At 43.7% G+C, this 20,122-nt stretch overlaps 2 protein-coding genes across 5 annotated transcripts; one reads left to right on the top strand and one right to left on the bottom strand.

Annotated features, from left to right (window-relative positions):
- The first annotated feature begins 38 nt into the window (after positions 1-38).
- On the top strand, positions 39-4,196 carry si:dkey-11p23.7 (V-set and Ig domain-containing protein). Of its 4 annotated transcripts, none has more exons than XM_044206856.1 (4): positions 39-101; positions 1,759-1,823; positions 2,878-3,270; positions 3,372-4,196. In XM_044206856.1, exons 2-4 carry the CDS (start codon positions 1,769-1,771, stop codon positions 3,794-3,796), a joined length of 873 nt encoding a protein of 290 aa, XP_044062791.1. In that variant the 5' UTR covers positions 39-101; positions 1,759-1,768; the 3' UTR covers positions 3,797-4,196. The 4 variants fall into 4 exon arrangements, with proteins under 4 accessions (XP_044062791.1, XP_044062792.1, XP_044062790.1 ...); XM_044206857.1 differs by having other exon boundaries at positions 87-101; positions 1,762-1,823; XM_044206855.1 differs by lacking the exon at positions 39-101 and having other exon boundaries at positions 1,729-1,823.
- Positions 4,197-4,512: 316 nt separating this feature from the next.
- Positions 4,513-11,232, bottom strand: LOC122881271 (IgGFc-binding protein). Its single transcript, XM_044207274.1, has 4 exons — positions 11,134-11,232; positions 10,434-10,515; positions 8,332-9,474; positions 4,513-6,968 (listed from the first exon to the last, which is right to left on the bottom strand). Exons 1-4 carry the CDS (start codon positions 11,209-11,211, stop codon positions 6,559-6,561), a joined length of 1,713 nt encoding a protein of 570 aa, XP_044063209.1. The 5' UTR covers positions 11,212-11,232; the 3' UTR covers positions 4,513-6,558.
- Positions 11,233-20,122: the final 8,890 nt, after the last annotated feature.

The raw sequence follows: 20,122 nt of genomic DNA, 5'->3' as shown, positions 1-20,122 counted from the left end.
GTCAGTCTGAAAGAAGAAGAAGTCAGAGAAGGCTTTGAAAGAGGACACACAGGAGACCACACAGGGTTTCAGCTTTATTGGCAAACATTCGGGTTGCAGAGGTAACCGTCGGTTACTCTAGAAGAAAATTAAATAAGAAATATTTACTGTTGTTCTTGGATAATCATCTGGGATGAAAAGTCCTTCGGTCCGCTGAATGATAAAAAGATCTGTATATATTGTTGCTTACTGTTTGTTTTTCTGCTCCAGCATGACTTGATTTCGCTGCTGCCGTATTTAATTATGAGGAACAACAAACTGAATAATCAAAATGTCAGTTCATCAAAACAGATATTTTTCTTTTACAGATAACAAATACAGGAAAATCAGTAATTCAATTCAATTCAATTTTATTTATATGGCGCCAATTCATAACAGAAGTTACCTCATTGCACTTTTCCTATGGAGCAGGTCTAGACCGAACTCTTTATAATATTATTTACAGAGACCCAACAAATCCCACCATGAGCAAGCACTGGGCCACAGCGGCAAGGAAAAACTTCCTTTAAGAGGCAGAAACCTCGAGCAGAACCATACTCAGGGGGGGCGGCCATCAGAGGGGGGCGGGGGAGGCACAATGCAAAGACCACCTAGAATTTTTATTTATTTTTTAAATAGTAGAATAGTAATTGTAGTGTTAATATTAATAAATTAGTAATAATAGGAATGACAGCTATAGGAAAAATAATGTCAGTATTAACAACAGAGCCAATAACAACAACTGTAGTATTAGTTGTCGAGCAGGAAGTAAAAGTAACTAACGTTAGCTTTAGCTAACGTTAGTTACTGTGAGCTAGTGTGTGAGATAGCCGCGGCTAGCTTTCACTTGCGATAGCCGTCTTACTTTAGTTGTCTTTCTATGGCAGAGAGTGCAGTAATACACAGCCAAAGTACAGATACTGCGTTTTTGGTTTTTAGGTCCATTGTGTAGCTACTGCAAATTTAAAAAGCTGTTTTCACAGAAATTACACATTTCTATGACATAATAGAGATAAAGATACAGGATATAACTCGACTTTGACCAAATATGTAGTTTTCCTTTGTAGGGAAGCGCAGGTTTCAATATAAACCCCACATAATGAACGTGTTGGACAGAACAAACAACGGTCTCACCAGTAGTGGAGGTAAAAATGTAAAGTTTGTCCTGAGGGGGGGCGCTAGAGGAAAGGTCATCCTCTGGAGAGCAGGAAGGAGATCAGGATACTTTATGACAATCTGACCTGTCGTTAGCACAAACGCTGCCAACCTTCATTCCCCGTAAAACGCAGCAATAAACCTTTTCTACTCACTGCATTCCTGGGTCTGGGTCCTGTGTTTGGGTCCAACTCGTTGATCGTAACATTAACTTTGTCTCACTGGTGTTACACCGCGTTACAAAGGTCTACGTCACTTTTATTGTATCCACTGGGAAAGAGAAAAGTTAAAGGATTAAAGGAATCGCTGCATCAAAACAAAAATGTGCTTAGTAAAAACTCTGAACTAAAATAAATCAATGAATTCACAAAGTTAGAAAGCACCAAAGCCAGAGTCCAGCTGGGTTTTATCTGTTTCTACTGGCAAACTCATTTCCTAATAATAAAAAATAGACATGAAGGAAGTAGAAACAGAAGAATGGAAAAACTCAAACAGCGCAGTGTCTGGGAGGTAGTGAGTCACACACACACACACACACACACACACACACACACACACACGTCCTAACTTGTGTTGTTTCTTCAGCAGTCTCATCATGGACGTCCGGTTGGTCTGCAGCACTTTGAGTCTGCTGTTATCTGTTATAGGAGGTGAGCTGACACACACACACACACACAGAAACATGTGATCAATTGTTCTTTCTGTAATTATGGAAAACTCTGAAACAGCCTTAAAGTCAGATTTCTGGAAGAGGGAAGAAGAAAAACGTCCTGATACACAAATCTGTTTTCACATGTTGGACTTTTCTCTTGTTTTTGCCTTTTTTTGTGAAATATTGATCATTTGAATAGTAATTGAAATGAAACCATGTGAGAAGTTTAGAGAAATGTCTCTTTGGTGAAACTGACGACAACTCAGACACATCTGAATCATGACGAGAGACAAGTACACTGATTTATTTGTAAAGGGTCACAAGCCGAAACGGCTGGGAAATACTGGTTTAATCTTTAACAGCACATTGTATTTTTATCAGCTGATCGTATCTTTGGTTGTTGTTGTTTTTTGTGTAAAATCTTAATCTGTAAAGAAACTAGTAACAGACAAATGTAGAGCGTAAAAAGTAAAATATTTGCCTCTGAGATGTGAAGTAGAAGTGTAAAGTAGCAGAAAATGGAAATAGTCAAGTACAAGTACCTCAAAACTGTACTTAAGTAAATATACGTTAAACTACCAATGCAAACTGTTTTTAAATCAAAAAGCAAGTTTTTCTGTTCTATCAATGTTTAGCATAAAACTTAGTTAGAATCGCACAAAACGAAGGTCCTGGTCTGGTCCAGGTTTTGATCTGAACACATCTCTGTTGGGTCACCTTAAAACCAGGATCAGTGCTGATGCTGTACTTAAGTTAAAGTGCTAATACCACACTGTGAAAATACTGCATCCATAAACCTTACTTGAGTAAAAGCATGTTAAGTATTATCAGCAAAACTGACTTAAAGTGTGAAAAGTGAAAGTACTCATTGTGCAGGAAAACGGACCCTGTTGATGTTTACGCTCTGAATCCTTCTGACATTTGAAGCGAAGCCTGTGGGTCACTGGTTTAGTTCTGCAGCGTCCTCAGTCTCCGTCTCTGCCCGTTTGATGAGTACGACTGGAGGGTTGTGACATTAAACCACGGACGCTCTTCTTTCCCTGCCCTCCCAGCAGCCCTCGGCTCCGGAGACGACGGCTGGTCCATGAAGGTGCAGGCGGAGGTACGAGCCATCGAGAGCTACCCGGTGGTGCTGCCCTGCACCTTCAGCCACCCGACGCACTCCCAGCATTCCTCCCTGCAGGTGCTGTGGCGTCTGGGCCACGGCCAGGGCGCCGCGGTCCTGTACCGCTGCACCAGCCGGTCCGGGGCCCCCACATGCGAGCCGGGGCCCCAGCAGGACCAGCGCTACCGGCTGGAGGGCAACCCGAGGGAGCACGACCTGTCGCTGAGGATCAACAGCGCCACCCTACAGGACAACGGACGCTACTACTGCCGAGTGGAGGTTCAGGGACGAGAACATGTCAGCTTCGAGGACAAGATGGGAACCAGACTGAGAGTGGAGGGTAAGCTTACACAGACAGCAGAGTCCAAAATAACTAAAAGTACATTTAGACTGATGTTGGGGGGGCGGCTGTGGGGTTTCCTCTTCCTGTCTGTGCTGCAGCTCCTCCAAAGATCCTGGCTCTGTCAGTGGAGGGCACTGAGCAGTCCGGGTACAGAGCCGTGTGCCGGGTCCAGGGCTCCCCGCTGCCGGACGTCCAGTGGCTCGGCCCGGACGACTTGCTGGAGGGTTCTCTGGTCGCTCCGCTGGCTCAGGGCTCCGTGGCTCACTACCACACCGTCAGCCAGCTGAGAGACGTGGAGCCGGGCCAGCAGTACACCTGCAGCGCCTCCAACCCGCTGGGCAAAGAGCAGGCCACCCTGTACGTCCTGGCCCCCCGACCCCCGCTGTCCGTCGCCGGGGCCTCGCCTCCTCTCCTGCTCCTTCTGTCTGCGTCTCTGGGGGCAAAGGTCCTCCTGCTGGTGGGGATGGGGGTGTGGATGGTGCAGGGAGGAGCTCTGCAGGGAGTCAGCTGCTGGTGGAAATAACCTGCTCTGATATCATTTATGCATAAACAAATCATGAACGACTATACAGTAAAGCATTGTTGTAATGATGTAACATATCTCTGTATAGGAGACGTTATAATTACTGACAAATACTGAACATTAATAAACACTTAAAATGTCCTTATATTTGCTTTCAACTACATTATAGTGTCTAATAAACCACTTATTAAATGGTGCGTACTGCTTATAAATGCTTAATATAGAAAGTGTTATTCACTTTAATGACCCGGTTTATCCGTATTTCAAGGGCAGATTATGATTATTATTATTACCATGTTTATAAGATGTTTGCTACACCTTGAACTGTATATGAATATTAATAATGTAATGTTTAAATGATTGTTGAACCTGTGGGAAATAAAAACACAACAGCAGTCTAGTTTCACACATTATAATAGATTTATTGGTAGTCAGTAACACTATTATTCTACCTACACATGGATTCAAAGCTATTTTTAAAATTAAATTCAAGCTGATGTTGAGTTAAACACCACGACAAACACCGTGATACAGAGCGAACAACGACACAGCAAGTTATGTAACTAACGTTAGCTCGGTTGCGGGTTAGCTTAGCTCGGTTGCGGGTTAGCTTAGCTCAGTTGAGGGTTAGCAAACTGTCGCTACAGCTGCTGCTGCGAAGCTAACAGCCAGAGAGGACGAGACGGTTTCCCAGAGCCAGCACAGCAGCTCCAGACAGCGACGCTCACAACTCTCCTGCTGCTGTAGCTAACATCACAACAACAGCAGATCTTGGCAAACTAGAAAGTCAGCTGAATGTCCGTGGGCAGGTTGATTAACGTCACCTGACGCAAAAATCGTGGCTGGAACAGTGCTGTGCGGCTCGGTCCGAGCCTCTTTGTGTTTCCCGTTCGCAGAGCCGGGGCTGAGTACGAACACCGGAGGGTTTTCAGCGCTCACACTGAACGCACAGCTAGCGGACCGCGACGCGTAAAAAAAGACGTGTGTTGGCGTAGAATCGCTGACCCCACCTTTAAAAGACACAAAAGTGATGGATAATATGTATTTTAACCAATCAGATCACAGACATAGCTACATTAGCCAATACTGCCCTACAAAGCCAAAAAGCAGTGAGTACATATTCAGTCAAAATTGAGTTAAGACCAGAATCTGACTTTTTGACGTTTATTTTACCATATAAAATATTATGCCATATAAATGTATTAACTATAATGTCTAGTAAAGCTGCAAAACAATGGTAAAAACTGTACAGTTAAAGGGAAAGTTCTGCATTTTTTTATGTGGATGTCCCGTCAGTGTTGATGGCAAATGTAGTCAACTTGAAGCAGTACATTACTCAGTGCGTGCTATATTGACCGAGAAAGCTGAGTTCTCAGCGGCGCCGCCATCCCCACCGCAGGCCGAGACCAGAAATCCAAGCTGAAGTAGCCTGTAGTTCCTGCCTCCAATGATGTCACTGTCCTGTCACATGACAGGAAGAACTACTGGATGCAGGAAGAGCTACATGGCAAACTCAGGTTTTCTCTGTCAATCTAGCACTCGCTGAGGAATTTATTGCTTAAATTTACTACATTTACTATCAACCCTGAGTGGACATGCACAAAAAACAAAAAAAAAAGCATAATTTTCCCTTAAAGATAAGCTAGCACATGACATAGCCACAGCTAGCCTTAGCTAAAGCTACATTTAGCTGTTTCTCTGAACTGGCAAGACAGCGTTTAATTAAAAAAAACATTATTTGGGATTGGTGGAGGTGATTACAGGCTTATGTTGTTTTCTTGATAAGTGTATCTAAAAGCCTCCTAAAGTTCATCAAGTCTGTTCAACATCTTTCAGATGCGAGCGATAAATTCTCGTACGCTCAATGAGCCTCGGCGACTGTTCGTTGAATGACATGAGATTTCAAAATGCAGTGGGAGAAAACACAACTCTCAAAAAACAGCAAGACACCATTAAACATGTGGGAGGGTGATGAATAAAAGATTTTACGTGGTTAAAACAGATTAATAACATAAGGCTGGAAGTCAGTTGTACATCGGTTGCAAATCATTGTTCCTGCACAAAACAAATCAACTTTAACTTTGAGTATATTTCCAGTTTTAGTGTAATTTTAGGTCCCATTCATCAGCAGTAACATTTAGTACATCTGTTTGTGCTAAAACTGATAAATCAGCCGGTCGGTTTATTTTTCTGTTGTAAAATGTTCCACTGGGTACATATCTTCCCATCAAAAATGCCTGTTTATATTATTTATTTATGGTAAAATAAATTAATAAATAAAATAACCAGTGGATTTAAAAAAAAAAAAGTCAAAGTCAAATATTAGTATTGGCTTCAAAACTTCAGAATCAGTCAGGCTCTAAACTTGAAGAATTTGGCTTAATTTTAAGGAGTTTTTAAAACCAAAATTGTACGTACCCAGTGAAGGTCGAAAAGAGCTTTGTGTTGGTAAAAGTACCTGAACTCAGGTAAAGTGCTGCTGTACGATGCCCAGCCCTATTGATACAGTTTTTAAGTAATTCTTCTGGTCAATGAAATATCACATGACCAAGTTTCTGGTGTGACCGGGACCTTAAACCTGGCGCTACATTTTTCAGGAATGAGTACACGGACAAACCCCATCAAATTACACGAAACTCCCGAACATCCTCTGGGCTTTTTCACAACATTTTTCAGATTTAAATCCCATTGTAGATTTTAATCTAAACTGGGCATGGCAACTACAGTATGGTTACGGATAAGGTCAGACATGGATCGTCCCACTACATGGGTAGGAGGACGAGCCTGCTGTAGCAGACGGGATGGGCGGCCTTGCAGCAGTCCTCGTCACCCCAGCCAAAGTCCTCGCTGCTTTTCAGACTCATGATGGCACACTGGCCGTCGTGCACCGTGCCAGGCTCCCCCTCCTTCCAGTTGGTGTCATTGACCGGATCCTTGTTCAGCCAGTACCACTCCCCAGTTTGGGCGCTCCGACGCATGCCGATCCACACTTCCTGCAGGGTGTCATTCTTGGCCTGGATGATTTTGTCGTAGATGTGTCTCTGGAGCTGGGCATTGGGGAAGCTGACCAGCTCCATTTCCTTGTCTCTGCAGTACTTCACGGATTCTCGCCAGCCGTCTGCCACTTCTCCGATTTTTACGATCTCTGGAGACAAGGCGCAACCCCTGAAATCTGTTGGGGGGGGGGTTCAGATGAAACAGAACAGAGACAAACTGAAATTAGAAAGCATTTTTGATAAGAAGCCATCCACTTTGTGCTGGTGGGCTGTCGTGCATCATTCTGTGGAGGCCTGATTACAGGTTTTCGGTGAAGTCTTGGCATTTTATGAGTCGGCCTTCTGTGACACACCGCAGGGGTCATCGCACCTCAACCTCCCTTTGTTTAAAAGAGATCAGCAGCCAAATTCACAATTTTAACGCAAAATCCAAGTCAATCACAGTCAATGATGAAAGTATGGTTGATCAGCATACTCGCCAACCTCCAGACATCATAGGGAAACCAAACCTGACCAGGGTATCTGGAGAGCTTCCCCCAAGAAAACTGTTAATTTCAGAGACGAAATGTGGAGTCTGGAGGACGGGGGGGAGGGGGCAACGAAAAATGGGACTCTCGGGAGAATCTGAGGGTTAAATAAATGAGCGGATATGATTAGATAGATAGATAGATAAAGAAGTCACACGCTATCAAGATCACTGTAAATGAATGTGTTAGCTTTTGTTTATGTTCAGTGTCTAGCACTCTTTGTTATGAGGAGTACATTATGATTATACCTTCTCATTGTAACTCAGAATACTTGCCTTCTTTACTCCCCATTTTAAAAACATTAATAAAAACCACTCTAGTCACAAACTGTCTGAGACTCACAGCGCGAGAGCGGGTCCACCTGACTACTATCTCGGCGTAGCTGGTGTCGCATCAGCTGGGCGGAGTTGATTTGGTATAATGTGATGTTATAAATTTTTTTTTTCACGGCGTGAGAAAATGGACGTGTGGCGTGAGAGCGTGTGAAAAGAGTCTCACGGTCAGTGAGCGAGAGCTGGCAGCCCTGAGCTAACGTCAATCAATGAACGAGGCATGGAGCGCTTGGAGTCTGGTGTCTTTTTTTCTTAGCCTTTCCAAAAACCAATAACATCAAAGCAAAAGTGTGAAAAATGGATTAAACAGTGCAATCGTTAGCATTTCCTGGCTTATTATCTAGAGTAGTAAACGAGTGTTACTTCCAAGGCCAAGATGCTCATCATCACGACTGAAAACGGTCCTGGATGCTATCAGAGTTTTACATTTTGGCAACTTCTTTGTTGGATTTGTGGACGTTTATACTCATTGAAATCATGCACTCATCGTTCAGAAATTCCCAAGAATTTTGAGAAGTAAATCTGCCTCTTTGTGAAATACTTAGACCAAAAACTGGGGAGTTTAAAAGTTAGGACTGACACACCCCTTAGGACTTTCTCCTGGCTCTGTAGACCTCATTTGAAGGTGGAGGTCAGACTGTAAACTCTGTATGGCTCGTGTTCATGATGCAGCTCCATACCTGGGGTTTTACTGATGATGGGTGCTGGGTTCCCAAACAGAGCATTTCCAGTCTTTCCCATAAAGTAGACAGCCATTTTGGAGGAAGCGTGCCAGATAACGTTCTTACCCGATTCCAGAAGAACATTTGTCGAGACATACTCTGTCCCTTTCAGCTCCTGCCACACAGGACTCGCCAAAGGACGACTTTTAACACGAACCCCATCAGTGAGATCTTTGTGGACCACAATCACGGCGAAGTTCTGCACGTTGGGGATGGAGTTGATTACAGAACAGGCGGCGAAGTCCGTCTCTGGTATCAGAGTGAGGAGTAAGCCTGGACGGTAGAGGATGACTGTGCCAGCACTCTCAACCAGCGGCGAGTCCGGATCGAAGGCCTTTCCTATGGTGGAGTCTTTCTCTGACAGAAGTAAAAAGGTTTGATCTTCAGCATCCTTGGCCAGAATTGGAGGAATGTAGAACTTCAGCTTCTCTTCTTTGGCTGGCGGCAGCATCGCGTACAGCAGCCCGCAGGTGCAGTTGTGCCGGATGGCGCAAGTGTGACCGAAGAGGACCGCCACCGGTTGGTTGGCTTTCACGACTCGCAATGCCTCCTCGTTTTTAACCCAGATCTGAGCGATCTCGTAGGGCTGAAGCGAAACATTATTGGTCCCTGCGCCTTCAACAGTCACCTCGCTATGTTTGTCAGCACTGACGATAATGAGTTTGAATGGGCTTCTTTCGGTTACATCTGTCGTGACCATGTCCAGAGGGTCAGTGGTTCCTTGGATCTTGGGCACCGGTGGGATGAAGTACTCTGTGCCCAGTTTGTCAATAGGCATGACCAGAGCGGTTTGCACGCTGTTGTTTTTTTGGTTGATGGCATGGACGGTGATTTTCTTAGTGCTGACAATTTTGAGAGTTTTGATGGATTTGCTTTGGTCCTGTTCTGCATCAAGTTTGACTTCGTGAGTCTCTCCTGCACTCAGTGTTTTGCTATAGCTATTTGTATTATATGGTGTGATGGTGAACACTGTGTTATCATGCAAGGCAGTGATTTGGGCCTTGTTTTGGGGCTGATCAGGATGATAGTAGGCGATGTTCTCTGGGAAAACAACAATGAACTTCAGACCAGTGCTGTCTTCAGGTAGAGAGGCCGTGGATTCTGGGAAAGGAAAAAAAAAAAAAAACAATCTGCTGAAGCAAAAAAACTCAAACCCTCCGTCATATTTTTCAAAAAGGAAAACTCCTCTAAGCAACATTTTCATTCCATGTTAATATAATGATTTACAGTCTAATTTCGTTGTATCAATCAGGCACCAATCAAACACTTTCTGGTTCCTTCTGACACTCCACAAACACCTAACATGCCTGCACACCTCCAGTCAGAGGTGGAGGAAGTGTTCAGGTCCTGTACTGCAGTAAAAGCGCTGACACATACTGAAACCCTCTGCTGCAGTGAAAGTGTGAGAGTGTGATCAGGAAAAAGCCCTTAAAGCATTAAAGCAGTGCAGCGTCCCTGTGGCTGCTGTGCTGTTATATATTCTATCATCAGGTTATTATTCCTCGTGCATTAATGTAAAGCAGGATGTTGCTGCTGCAGCTGGTGGAGCTGGAGCTCATGTTGAACCGGTTTGTATCGGACTGCAGCTGATGATGCTTTTCATTCTGGATCCATCTGCCCATTCTTTTCTCCGTCGATCCGTCGATCGATCGATCGGTTTGGAAAACTGGTGAAAACGGTGAGAAACGCCGTCACGACGACCCAGAGCCCAAAGCGACGCCTTCAGCGTGTCGTCGTGTCCGACCGACAGTCCGAAGCTCGACATTATTAACAAACATCACAGTTATTACAGTCGTTCAGAGGAAAAGCAGCAGATCTGCACATCTGAGCAGCTGCAGCCAGGAAGGGATTTACAGGAAAACTGATTAATCGACTAATCGTTTCAGCAAAACTTCATATTTTATAAACTCTTCAAATGTTTTCTGTAAAAATATTAATTTATAATGTAACTAGTAACTAAAGCTGTCAGATAAATGTAGTGAAGTACAAGTACCTCAAATGTGTACTTAAGTACAGTACTTTAGAAAGTGTACTTAGTTACGTGATTCACTGTGTTTTACCTGAGTTCAGTGCTGCCAGCAGCAGCAGCAGGGGCAGCACAGGACACATGGTGGCACCAGGAGTCAGAACTAAAGCCAGGACCTGGAAAGACCAGACGGGTTAAAACAACACATTTGCATTTTCTGAGGCCCCTTCAGTGTTACTCTTTACCTGTCCCGTCTGCCCTCCAATCACCTCATTCCCCTCACCTGAGCTTCCCCGCCCATCTCCCCCACCTGCACCTCATTTCCTCCTCAGCCCTGCAGCACATATACCTGCCCCCATGTTCTGTTTGCCTGTGGGCTCTTGATAATATTTCTCACTGTAAAGGGGAATTTTATTTCTCGGCTTTGTCCAACAAAACCAGTCAGCAGCCTCAGTTCCTCAAAACACAGTCTTAAAGAAGTATTCACACCCTTTACTGCAGTAAAAGTACTAACACCACACTGAAAATACTCCACTACAAGTAAAAGTCCTGCATTCAAACCTCACTGCAGTAAAAGTATGTGAGTATCATCAGCAGAATGCATTTACAGTATGACAGTGAAAGTCGTCCCTGTGCAGTAAAACGCTTCTGTCGAAATAATCGAGCAAAGTACCTCGAATGAGTTAGTTGCTTGTTGCTTGTCACCTCACCTGTACCTGTAACCACTTCCTGATCTGCAACAAACAGTCAAACGGAGTCATTTTCTCGTCTTTGAGGTGAAATCTGTGTCTTACCTGCTCGTCAGTCGTCAGCAGCCGAATGTTTCCCTGAACCTCGTCCTTCCTCTCGCCTGCAGAGATGGAAACACACATTTGTCAGTCAAACACGAGGTGATTTGGAAGAAGTTTGCATAAGATGATGCGCATCAGCGTTCATGTGGCTGAGGAGGAGGAGGAGGAGGTTTTCTGAGACTTCCCAGCAGAAATACTGCTTGTAACAGGAGGAGGAAGAGTACCAGGACCAGCTGTAGTGACTATAGTGATTTTATTAAAGTGCTCTGATGTTGAAAGATCTGATCTGGTGTCAGTTTGACAGTCAGATCAGTTTGAGCTCCACAGACTCTGAGATCATGTTTCTTTTCTCAGCTTCTATTAAACAAAACAACAACACAAAATAAGTTCACAGAACGAGGAAGGAGACGAGAGTGAAGGGAAAGAAGTCCGGCTTGAGATGTTGAACTCGATGCTTCTTGTGTTTTCATTACGTTGAACTTATCGGCATGAAAATATATTTAAAATCGAACACTGTAGTTCCTCTGCAGGAGAAGCAGCTCGGCTCGTCTGTTGTTGCTGACAGATTCTCAGTTTGGACACAAGATGGCGGCACGGAGACGTCCTTCAGCCGGACAGACGGTCTGTGAACAAAACCTGCAGCTTATCTTCATCTTAACTTATCTATCAACTTGCATTGTTAGAATTTACCAAAACATATGAAAAAGGTGTATATGGTGTTTCTGGTCTCACAGACACATGGCCAAATGTATGTGGACACCTAAATATTGACACGTGACAGCGTAACATGTGACTGCGACACCATGTTCAGTGATGTTGAACCAGCTGCGGAGATCTGATCCCATTCGGACGCCAGACCGTTAGAGATCCGGTCCGGCTCGCAGTCGGAGGTCCAGTTCTTCCCAACACCTTTTAGGAAACTGACATGTTTTGGAAACGTTTTTTTTTTAAATAAGGACACTTCTGGAAATGTTTGGAAAGTGGACACTTTCTAAAGACACTTTTGGACATTTGGGGGGATATGGGAGCTTTTTGAAACTGTGAGACATTTAGACGACTGTAAGAGCAAGTTTGGGAGGCGAGGACATTTTGTGAAATTAGGACACTTGTAGAAAGACATTTTCTTTTTAAACATGGGGCAGTTTTTCAGAAACTTAGAACATTTTCAGACATTTCTGCGGACGCTGGGGCTGAGGTCAGGACCCTGTGCAGGCCTGTCGGGACTTCCACACATGTTGAAACAGGAAAAGGACAAACACTAGCCAGAAAGAACAGACCACGACCAAAAGTACACACAAGTGCGTGTACGGGGGGTGTCCACATACTTTTGGACATATAGTGTTTGAGGACCAGTTGTCACACACACACACACACACACACACAGTAATCCTGGCTCTACATCAAACCTCCTTTTATTAATTCTGCTTTTTGTCGTTGTGTAACAGTCAGAGCTGTTATCTAACTGTCTGTCAGCCAACACCGGGAAAACAGGACTGTGTGTGTGTGTGTGTGTGTGTGTGTGTGTGTGTGTTGTTCTGGTTGTATTTTTATGAGGACCTGCTACAGATTTAGACGATAGTGAGGACATTTTGAACATTTTTGTAAAGTAACAACCTTTTTTTTGGAAACATAACTCCAGTTTTGGACATTTCTGAAACATTTTAGAGAAGTGAGGGTAACATTAGAAAGTGAGTCGAGAGGACGTTTCCAGACCCTTTTTTTTGTTTGTTTGTTTTTTTTAGAAAAAAGGACATTTGTGGACATTTTGGGGAATACGGGAGATTTTTGTTGAGGACTTTTCATGAGACTGAGACACTTTTTCAAAAGCAGTTTTTTGGAAAGTGAGGACGTTTTTGTCTGACTCACTTCTTTGTATTTTAGGTTTAAGATTAGAATTAGATTCAGGTTAGGGGCTAGAGAACGTGAGTCCTCACAAGTCAAATGATTGTGTGTGATTATTGTCCTTAAATACACTGATCACGTGCGAGTGTGTCCATATATATATATATATATATATTACACACTGAATGTGTGTGTGTGTGTGTGTTCTAATCTTTAATCTGGCTAGATTTTGCAGGAAGTCTCAAACAATGACATCGTGTGTATACTTAGCCCCGCCCTCCTGATGACATCACACATAATAAGGACAGAGACACACACACACACACACACACACACACACTCTTCATCTCTGTAGTAACATCAGTCGACAGCAGCAGCAGCATGGCAACATTCGTCTCAGTGAGTAAATGTTGTTTTGTTCATTTTCTGTCACCGTTTAAATATTTTCCTGTGTTTTTATTCTGTTTATGATGTCGATCAGGAGCTTTTGCTGGTGACAAATACACGCTGACTCAGAAACAGAAGAGAGGAGGTGATCTGTGGGGACACCACGGACGGTTTTTTTTAGCATTTTCACAGGAAAAAAACGTAAATGAAGGCTGGAAAATGTTCAGTTCTCACCAGAAAAAGTCATTTCATGCTGTTAAACTCACCTACGTCACAGGTGCCTTCAGTGAAGTGCATCCACTCAAGCAGCCTGCTGCACACATGTGATTGATTACTTTCAAGATCAGGTTATTCAAAATATTTGCTCATTTTATAAAATGACACATTTATATTACACAATTAAAGATGAAGCTTCCCCAACAGTATAAAAAGTAGTTAGACTTAGTTTCATTTTGCCCAGCTGCAACATGCAGGCTGATGCACTCTGTCGCCTGATGAGGACTTTTACGTTTAGCTGCTAATACTAAGGAAGATTTTAAATGCAGGACTTTCACTCGTGGTGGAGAAATCTTCCCCCGAGGTGCAGCTGCTTTTACTTGAGCGAAGGATGTTAATGCTTCTGATCTGAAGCTGTTGTGTATCACAGTACAGGGGTGGACACAGAAACAACAACACCTGTAGAAAATAACAAAATCCAATAAACACTCCCTCTCTGGTGTTCACGTTATTTTGTCCGCCCCCGCTGTAGCTTGACTGTCTGGCTGACTATAACCGTGTACGCAGGGCTGCTTGTGCGTAATTTAAGAGAATACATTTTCATGTCACATAAAAACCGTATCTGACAGACCTGCAGTGTATTTTTGACATCAAAACAAAGCAAAGTTTGCAAGAAATCGATAAGCAATTTGGTTAAAGATGTTTTTTGAAAATTATTTTGTTGTTGCAGTAGAACTAAAATGTAAGTCAGGTCATCAGCTGCTGGTGTTAAAGGAGGCGGAGGTCTAATTAAAGCAGAAGTAGGTCTGTATCTGCTGCAGGGGCCCCTGGGAGCCGCCCTGCAGACAGAGAGCTCGATTTAGATCCAACGTCCTGAAAGACTGAGGCTCCTCTGAGATCTGGCATATAACTTCAGTCCTTTATGAAGCATCAGTCTGCTGCTGTTCTGCATTTTTCTTTCTGTCGTCAGATCTCACGTTCAGACCCAAACCAACAACATGTTAGTCCGTCTCTCAGCGCCGTCTCACTTCCTGTCTGCGGCGCTCAGCTGCGAGCCCGTTGGTTCCTGCTGAAGACGTAAATCTTTAAAAACACAGATCTGTAGTTTCCTGTTTAAAAAGGCTCAGTAGTTTCCTCAAACAGCTGCTCGCTGTAGTTTTGATCAGACCAACAGGAGGAAACAGAGCGTCTGTTGGGGACTATTTCCAGCGGCGGATGAATCCACATGTGGTGCTGTAGTGAGTGTTTGGGGCAGCAGGACGGTGTGTGTGGGGCGGAGTCAGAATAAACTACAGTGTGTGTGTTCACGGTGATGAAGGAACATGTCACCCGGTGCAGCAGAGCGGCTCGCTGATGTGTTTCAACAGTTTCTGGACGACGACGGAGGAAGAAGATCCATCAGCTGTGATTCACTCTGATGTTAGCAGAGACGTTCATGATGGTTTGAGTCTGAACGTGTCGACGAGAAGAAACGGAATATCACCAGCATTATTCTTTAACATCCAGCAGATGGTAACATGCAGATCAGGTGCCATACGGAGTTTAAATACTTTTGATGACAACATGACCTTCCTCATCCTCAGGACAAACTTTTCATTTTACACCTCAGAGTTGTCTCTCCAGTTTTCATCCGGGCAACAATTTAGTTTCCTGGTGTGTAATGAACATCACAGCCTCATGGGGGCGCGAGAGACTCGTTCAGACTGCAAGTCTCATTCAAAGACCAGAATAACTGGTGTACATTCACTGTAGGGCTGTACTTAAGTATTCATTCGAGGTACTTGCAGTATTTCCATTTCATGCTACTTTCTGCTTCCACTCCGCCACGTCTCAGAGGGAATATTGGACTTTTTACTACGTTTGTCTGACGGCTTCAGTTTACAGATCACAGTGTTTCAGCCCCTTCCTGTCCAGTGGAAACCTCGTATCTCCAGGTGTTAGTGATGAGCTGAAGGATGAAGAGTTTCCTTCATGTGCTGAGGAAACTCTCCTCCTCCTGAAGCTGAATAAACTCTTTAACCCCCCCTCGGATCAGCTGGGAAACGCATCGTCACAGAGCTGAAAACAGGCTGTTTCTCTGAGCTCAGGAAGACTTTTTAGAGATACGTGGTTCTCACAGGACGGCGACGCTGCAAACACGTGATGACCTTATAGACCATGATGCATTGCTGCAGGTTAAACTGCCCAACAGGATATAAAGCAGTTTAAATGAGCTCAGCCTGAAACATCTGCAGCAGTAAAATGCAACACACACATGAATGCAGCAGGAATATGAATCCAGAAACATCAGATATAATAAAACACTGACAGGAAGCGTTTTACTGCACAGGGACGACTCTCACTGTCACACTTTAAGTAACTTTAGCTGATTATACTTCATACTTTTACTGCAGTGGAGTATTTTCACAGTGTGGTGTTAGTAAGTAAAGGGTCTGAACACTTCTTCTGACCGCAGCCGGTGAACATCAGGTTACAGACTGGGTGTTGGTTCAGGTTTCCTCTTGTCCATATTTACTTCATATAAACTTATTATAACCTGCACTCCTAATGGATTCAAACAAAACCACAAACTGGACATTTCTTCTTCTGTGTCTCCGTGTGCTTCAGTTGGCGACGTGTCATCATTGTCCCATGACGTCTCGTCGTGGTTTGGTCTACAGAGACTCTCTGTCGGCTCTGTCCTGGAGCCTGAGGGCCCCCGGGGGCCCCCATCGACAACCCATCGCCGGGCTGCAGGGCCTCAGCCTCCACAGCAAACACCACTGCAGACTCACCAGGTAACACAATGTAAACTGGTCCAGTCTGACATGACCAGTAACGGTCGCAGTATTAGTATCACAGCAGTAACGGTCGCAGTATTAGTATCACAGCAGTAATAGTCGCAGTATTAGTATCACAGTGTAACGGTCGCAGTATTAGTATCACAGCAGTAACGGTCGCAGTATTAGTATCACAGCAGTAATAGTCGCAGTATTAGTATCACAGTGTAACGGTCGCAGTATTAGTATCACAGCAGTAACGGTCGCAGTATTAGTATCACAGCAGTAACGGTCGCAGTATTAGTATCACAGCAGTAATAGTCGCAGTATTAGTATCACAGTGTAACGGTCGCAGTATTAGTATCACAGCAGTAACGGTCGCAGTATTAGTATCACAGTGTAACGGTCGCAGTATTAGTATCACAGTGTAACGGTCGCAGTATTAGTATCACAGCAGTAACGGTCGCAGTATTAGTATCACAGCAGTAACGGTCGCAGTATTAGTATCACAGTGTAACGGTCGCAGTATTAGTATCACAGCAGTAACGGTCGCAGTATTAGAATCACAGCAGTAATGGTCGCAGTATTAGTATCACAGCAGTAATGGTCGCAGTATTAGTATCACAGCAGTAACGGTCGCAGTATTAGTATCACAGCAGTAATGGTCGCAGTATTAGAATCACAGCAGTAACGGTCGCAGTATTAGTATCACAGCAGTAACGGTCGCAGTATTAGTATCACAGCAGTAACGGTCGCAGTATTAGAATCACAGCAGTAACGGTCGCAGTATTAGTATCACAGCAGTAACGGTCGCAGTATTAGTATCACAGCAGTAACGGTCGCAGTATTAGTATCACAGCAGTAACGGTCGCAGTATTAGAATCACAGCAGTAACGGTCGCAGTATTAGTATCACAGCAGTAATGGTCGCAGTATTAGTATCACAGCAGTAATGGTCGCAGTATTAGAATCACAGCAGTAACGGTCGCAGTATTAGTATCACAGCAGTAACGGTCGCAGTATTAGTATCACAGCAGTAACGATCGCAGTATTAGTATCACAGCAGTAACGGTCGCAGTATTAGTATCACAGCAGTAATAGTCGCAGTATTAGAATCACAGCAGTAACGGTCGCAGTATTAGTATCACAGCAGTAACGGTCGCAGTATTAGAATCACAGCAGTAATGGTCGCAGTATTAGTATCACAGCAGTAACGGTCGCAGTATTAGTATCACAGCAGTAACGGTCGCAGTATTAGTATCACAGCAGTAACAGTCGCAGTATTAGTATCACAGCAGTAACGGTCGCAGTATTAGTATCACAGCAGTAATGGTCGCAGTATTAGTATCACAGCAGTAATAGTCGCAGTATTAGTATCACAGCAGTAACGGTCGCAGTATTAGTATCACAGCAGTAACGGTCGCAGTATTAGAATCACAGCAGTAATAGTCGCAGTATTAGAATCACAGCAGTAACGGTCGCAGTATTAGTATCACAGTGTAACGGTCGCAGTATTAGTATCACAGCAGTAATAGTCGCAGTATTAGTATCACAGCAGTAACGGTCGCAGTATTAGTATCACAGCAGTAACAGTCGCAGTATTAGTATCACAGCAGTAACGGTCGCAGTATTAGTATCACAGCAGTAATGGTCGCAGTATTAGTATCACAGCAGTAATAGTCGCAGTATTAGTATCACAGCAGTAACGGTCGCAGTATTAGAATCACAGCAGTAACGGTCGCAGTATTAGTATCACAGCAGTAATAGTCGCAGTATTAGTATCACAGCAGTAACGGTCGCAGTATTAGTATCACAGCAGTAACGGTCGCAGTATTAGAATCACAGCAGTAATAGTCGCAGTATTAGTATCACAGTGTAATGGTCGCAGTATTAGTATCACAGCAGTAATAGTCGCAGTATTAGTATCACAGTGTAATGGTCGCAGTATTAGTATCACAGCAGTAATAGTCGCAGTATTAGTATCACAGCAGTAATAGTCGCAGTATTAGTATCACAGCAGTAACGGTCGCAGTATTAGTATCACAGCAGTAACGGTCGCAGTATTAGAATCACAGCAGTAATAGTCGCAGTATTAGAATCACAGCAGTAACGGTCGCAGTATTAGTATCACAGTGTAACGGTCGCAGTATTAGTATCACAGCAGTAATAGTCGCGGTATTAGTATCACAGCAGTAACGGTCGCGGTATTAGTATCACAGCAGTAACAGTCGCGCGGTATTAGTATCACAGCAGTAACGGTCGCAGTATTAGTATCACAGCAGTAATGGTCGCGGTATTAGTATCACAGCAGTAATAGTCGCGGTATTAGTATCACAGCAGTAACGGTCGCGGTATTAGAATCACAGCAGTAACGGTCGCGGTATTAGTATCACAGCAGTAATAGTCGCAGTATTAGTATCACAGCAGTAACGGTCGCAGTATTAGTATCACAGCAGTAACGGTCGCAGTATTAGAATCACAGCAGTAATAGTCGCAGTATTAGTATCACAGTGTAATGGTCGCAGTATTAGTATCACAGCAGTAATAGTCGCAGTATTAGTATCACAGTGTAATGGTCGCAGTATTAGTATCACAGCAGTAATAGTCGCAGTATTAGTATCACAGCAGTAATAGTCGCAGTATTAGTATCACAGCAGTAACGGTCGCAGTATTAGTATCACAGCAGTAACGGTCGCAGTATTAGTATCACAGCTCTGTCTCCTCTCTCCGCCTCACAGACCTGACCTCCCAGAATCCATTGCTCTGGAGCGCTCCAAGCCGTCAGGCAGCATGAAGCACCTGGTCCTGGCTCACCTGAGGAAGCTGCTGACGCCGAGCCCCGCCCAGCAGAGAGGCCTCCACCTGCCGGTCTGACACCTCCACCCAGCTGCAGGAGAGCAGGCGGTGATGTTGACGATGAGCTGCACTGAACTGAGAGCTGTTGGACCACCGGAGGGCGCCGTAGAGCTTCAGATAGACAGGAGCGCAGTTTTTTATTCTGAGGGTGGATCAAAAGCAAGACTGAAGGTGGAGGGTAATGTTATGATGCCACACCTCATCGCCCAACATCAGTGCTCAGTGGTGGAGAAGTACTCAAATCATTTACTGAAGTAAAAGTAGTGATACCAAACTGTAAAAGTATTATCAGCAAAATGTACTTGAAAGTGAAAGTATTCGTTTGTGAGTGTTATATCATCATATTACTGGATCATTATTATTGATGCATTAACATAACAATACTTTAATGTTGTAGCTGGTTGAGGTGGAGCTACTCTGGGTATTTAAATCTATCTATTCATTTATTTTATAAACTGATCACATGGTTTGTTTTGTAAAAATCTGCAAAGTAACTAAAGTTATCAAATAAATCTAGCGGAGTAAAAAGTATTTGCCTCTGAACTGTAGCAGAGTAGAAGTGTAAAGTAGCATAAAATGGAAATACTCAAGTAAAGTACAAGTACCTCAGTTTGTACTAAAGTACAGTACTTTGCATGTAGTTACGTTCCACCGCTGCTCTGGAGGCTGTTAGAGCAGCACATTAATGAACATGGAGTCACATGACACACAGTGTTCGAGTGTCCACATACTTTTGGCCATTTGCAAATTTCATTTGCAATACTCATATTTGCAAATGAGCGGACTGAGTGAGGATTTTAACAGTTTTTACAGTTGTTTAACTAAACGTTTGCGTTGATTTTTAAGATTTCTTCGGGTTTTTTAAGGCTGTGCAACAGTTAATGCTCTTTATAACACAAGTTAATACATTATTGTTGCATCTGAGCTGCTCTT

This window comes from Siniperca chuatsi, linkage group LG9 (assembly GCF_020085105.1).
Source record: "Siniperca chuatsi isolate FFG_IHB_CAS linkage group LG9, ASM2008510v1, whole genome shotgun sequence".
Classification (NCBI taxonomy): domain Eukaryota; kingdom Metazoa; phylum Chordata; class Actinopteri; order Centrarchiformes; family Sinipercidae; genus Siniperca; species Siniperca chuatsi.
Note: the sequence above shows the minus strand (reverse complement) of the source record. Positions and strands in the feature narration are given on the sequence as shown.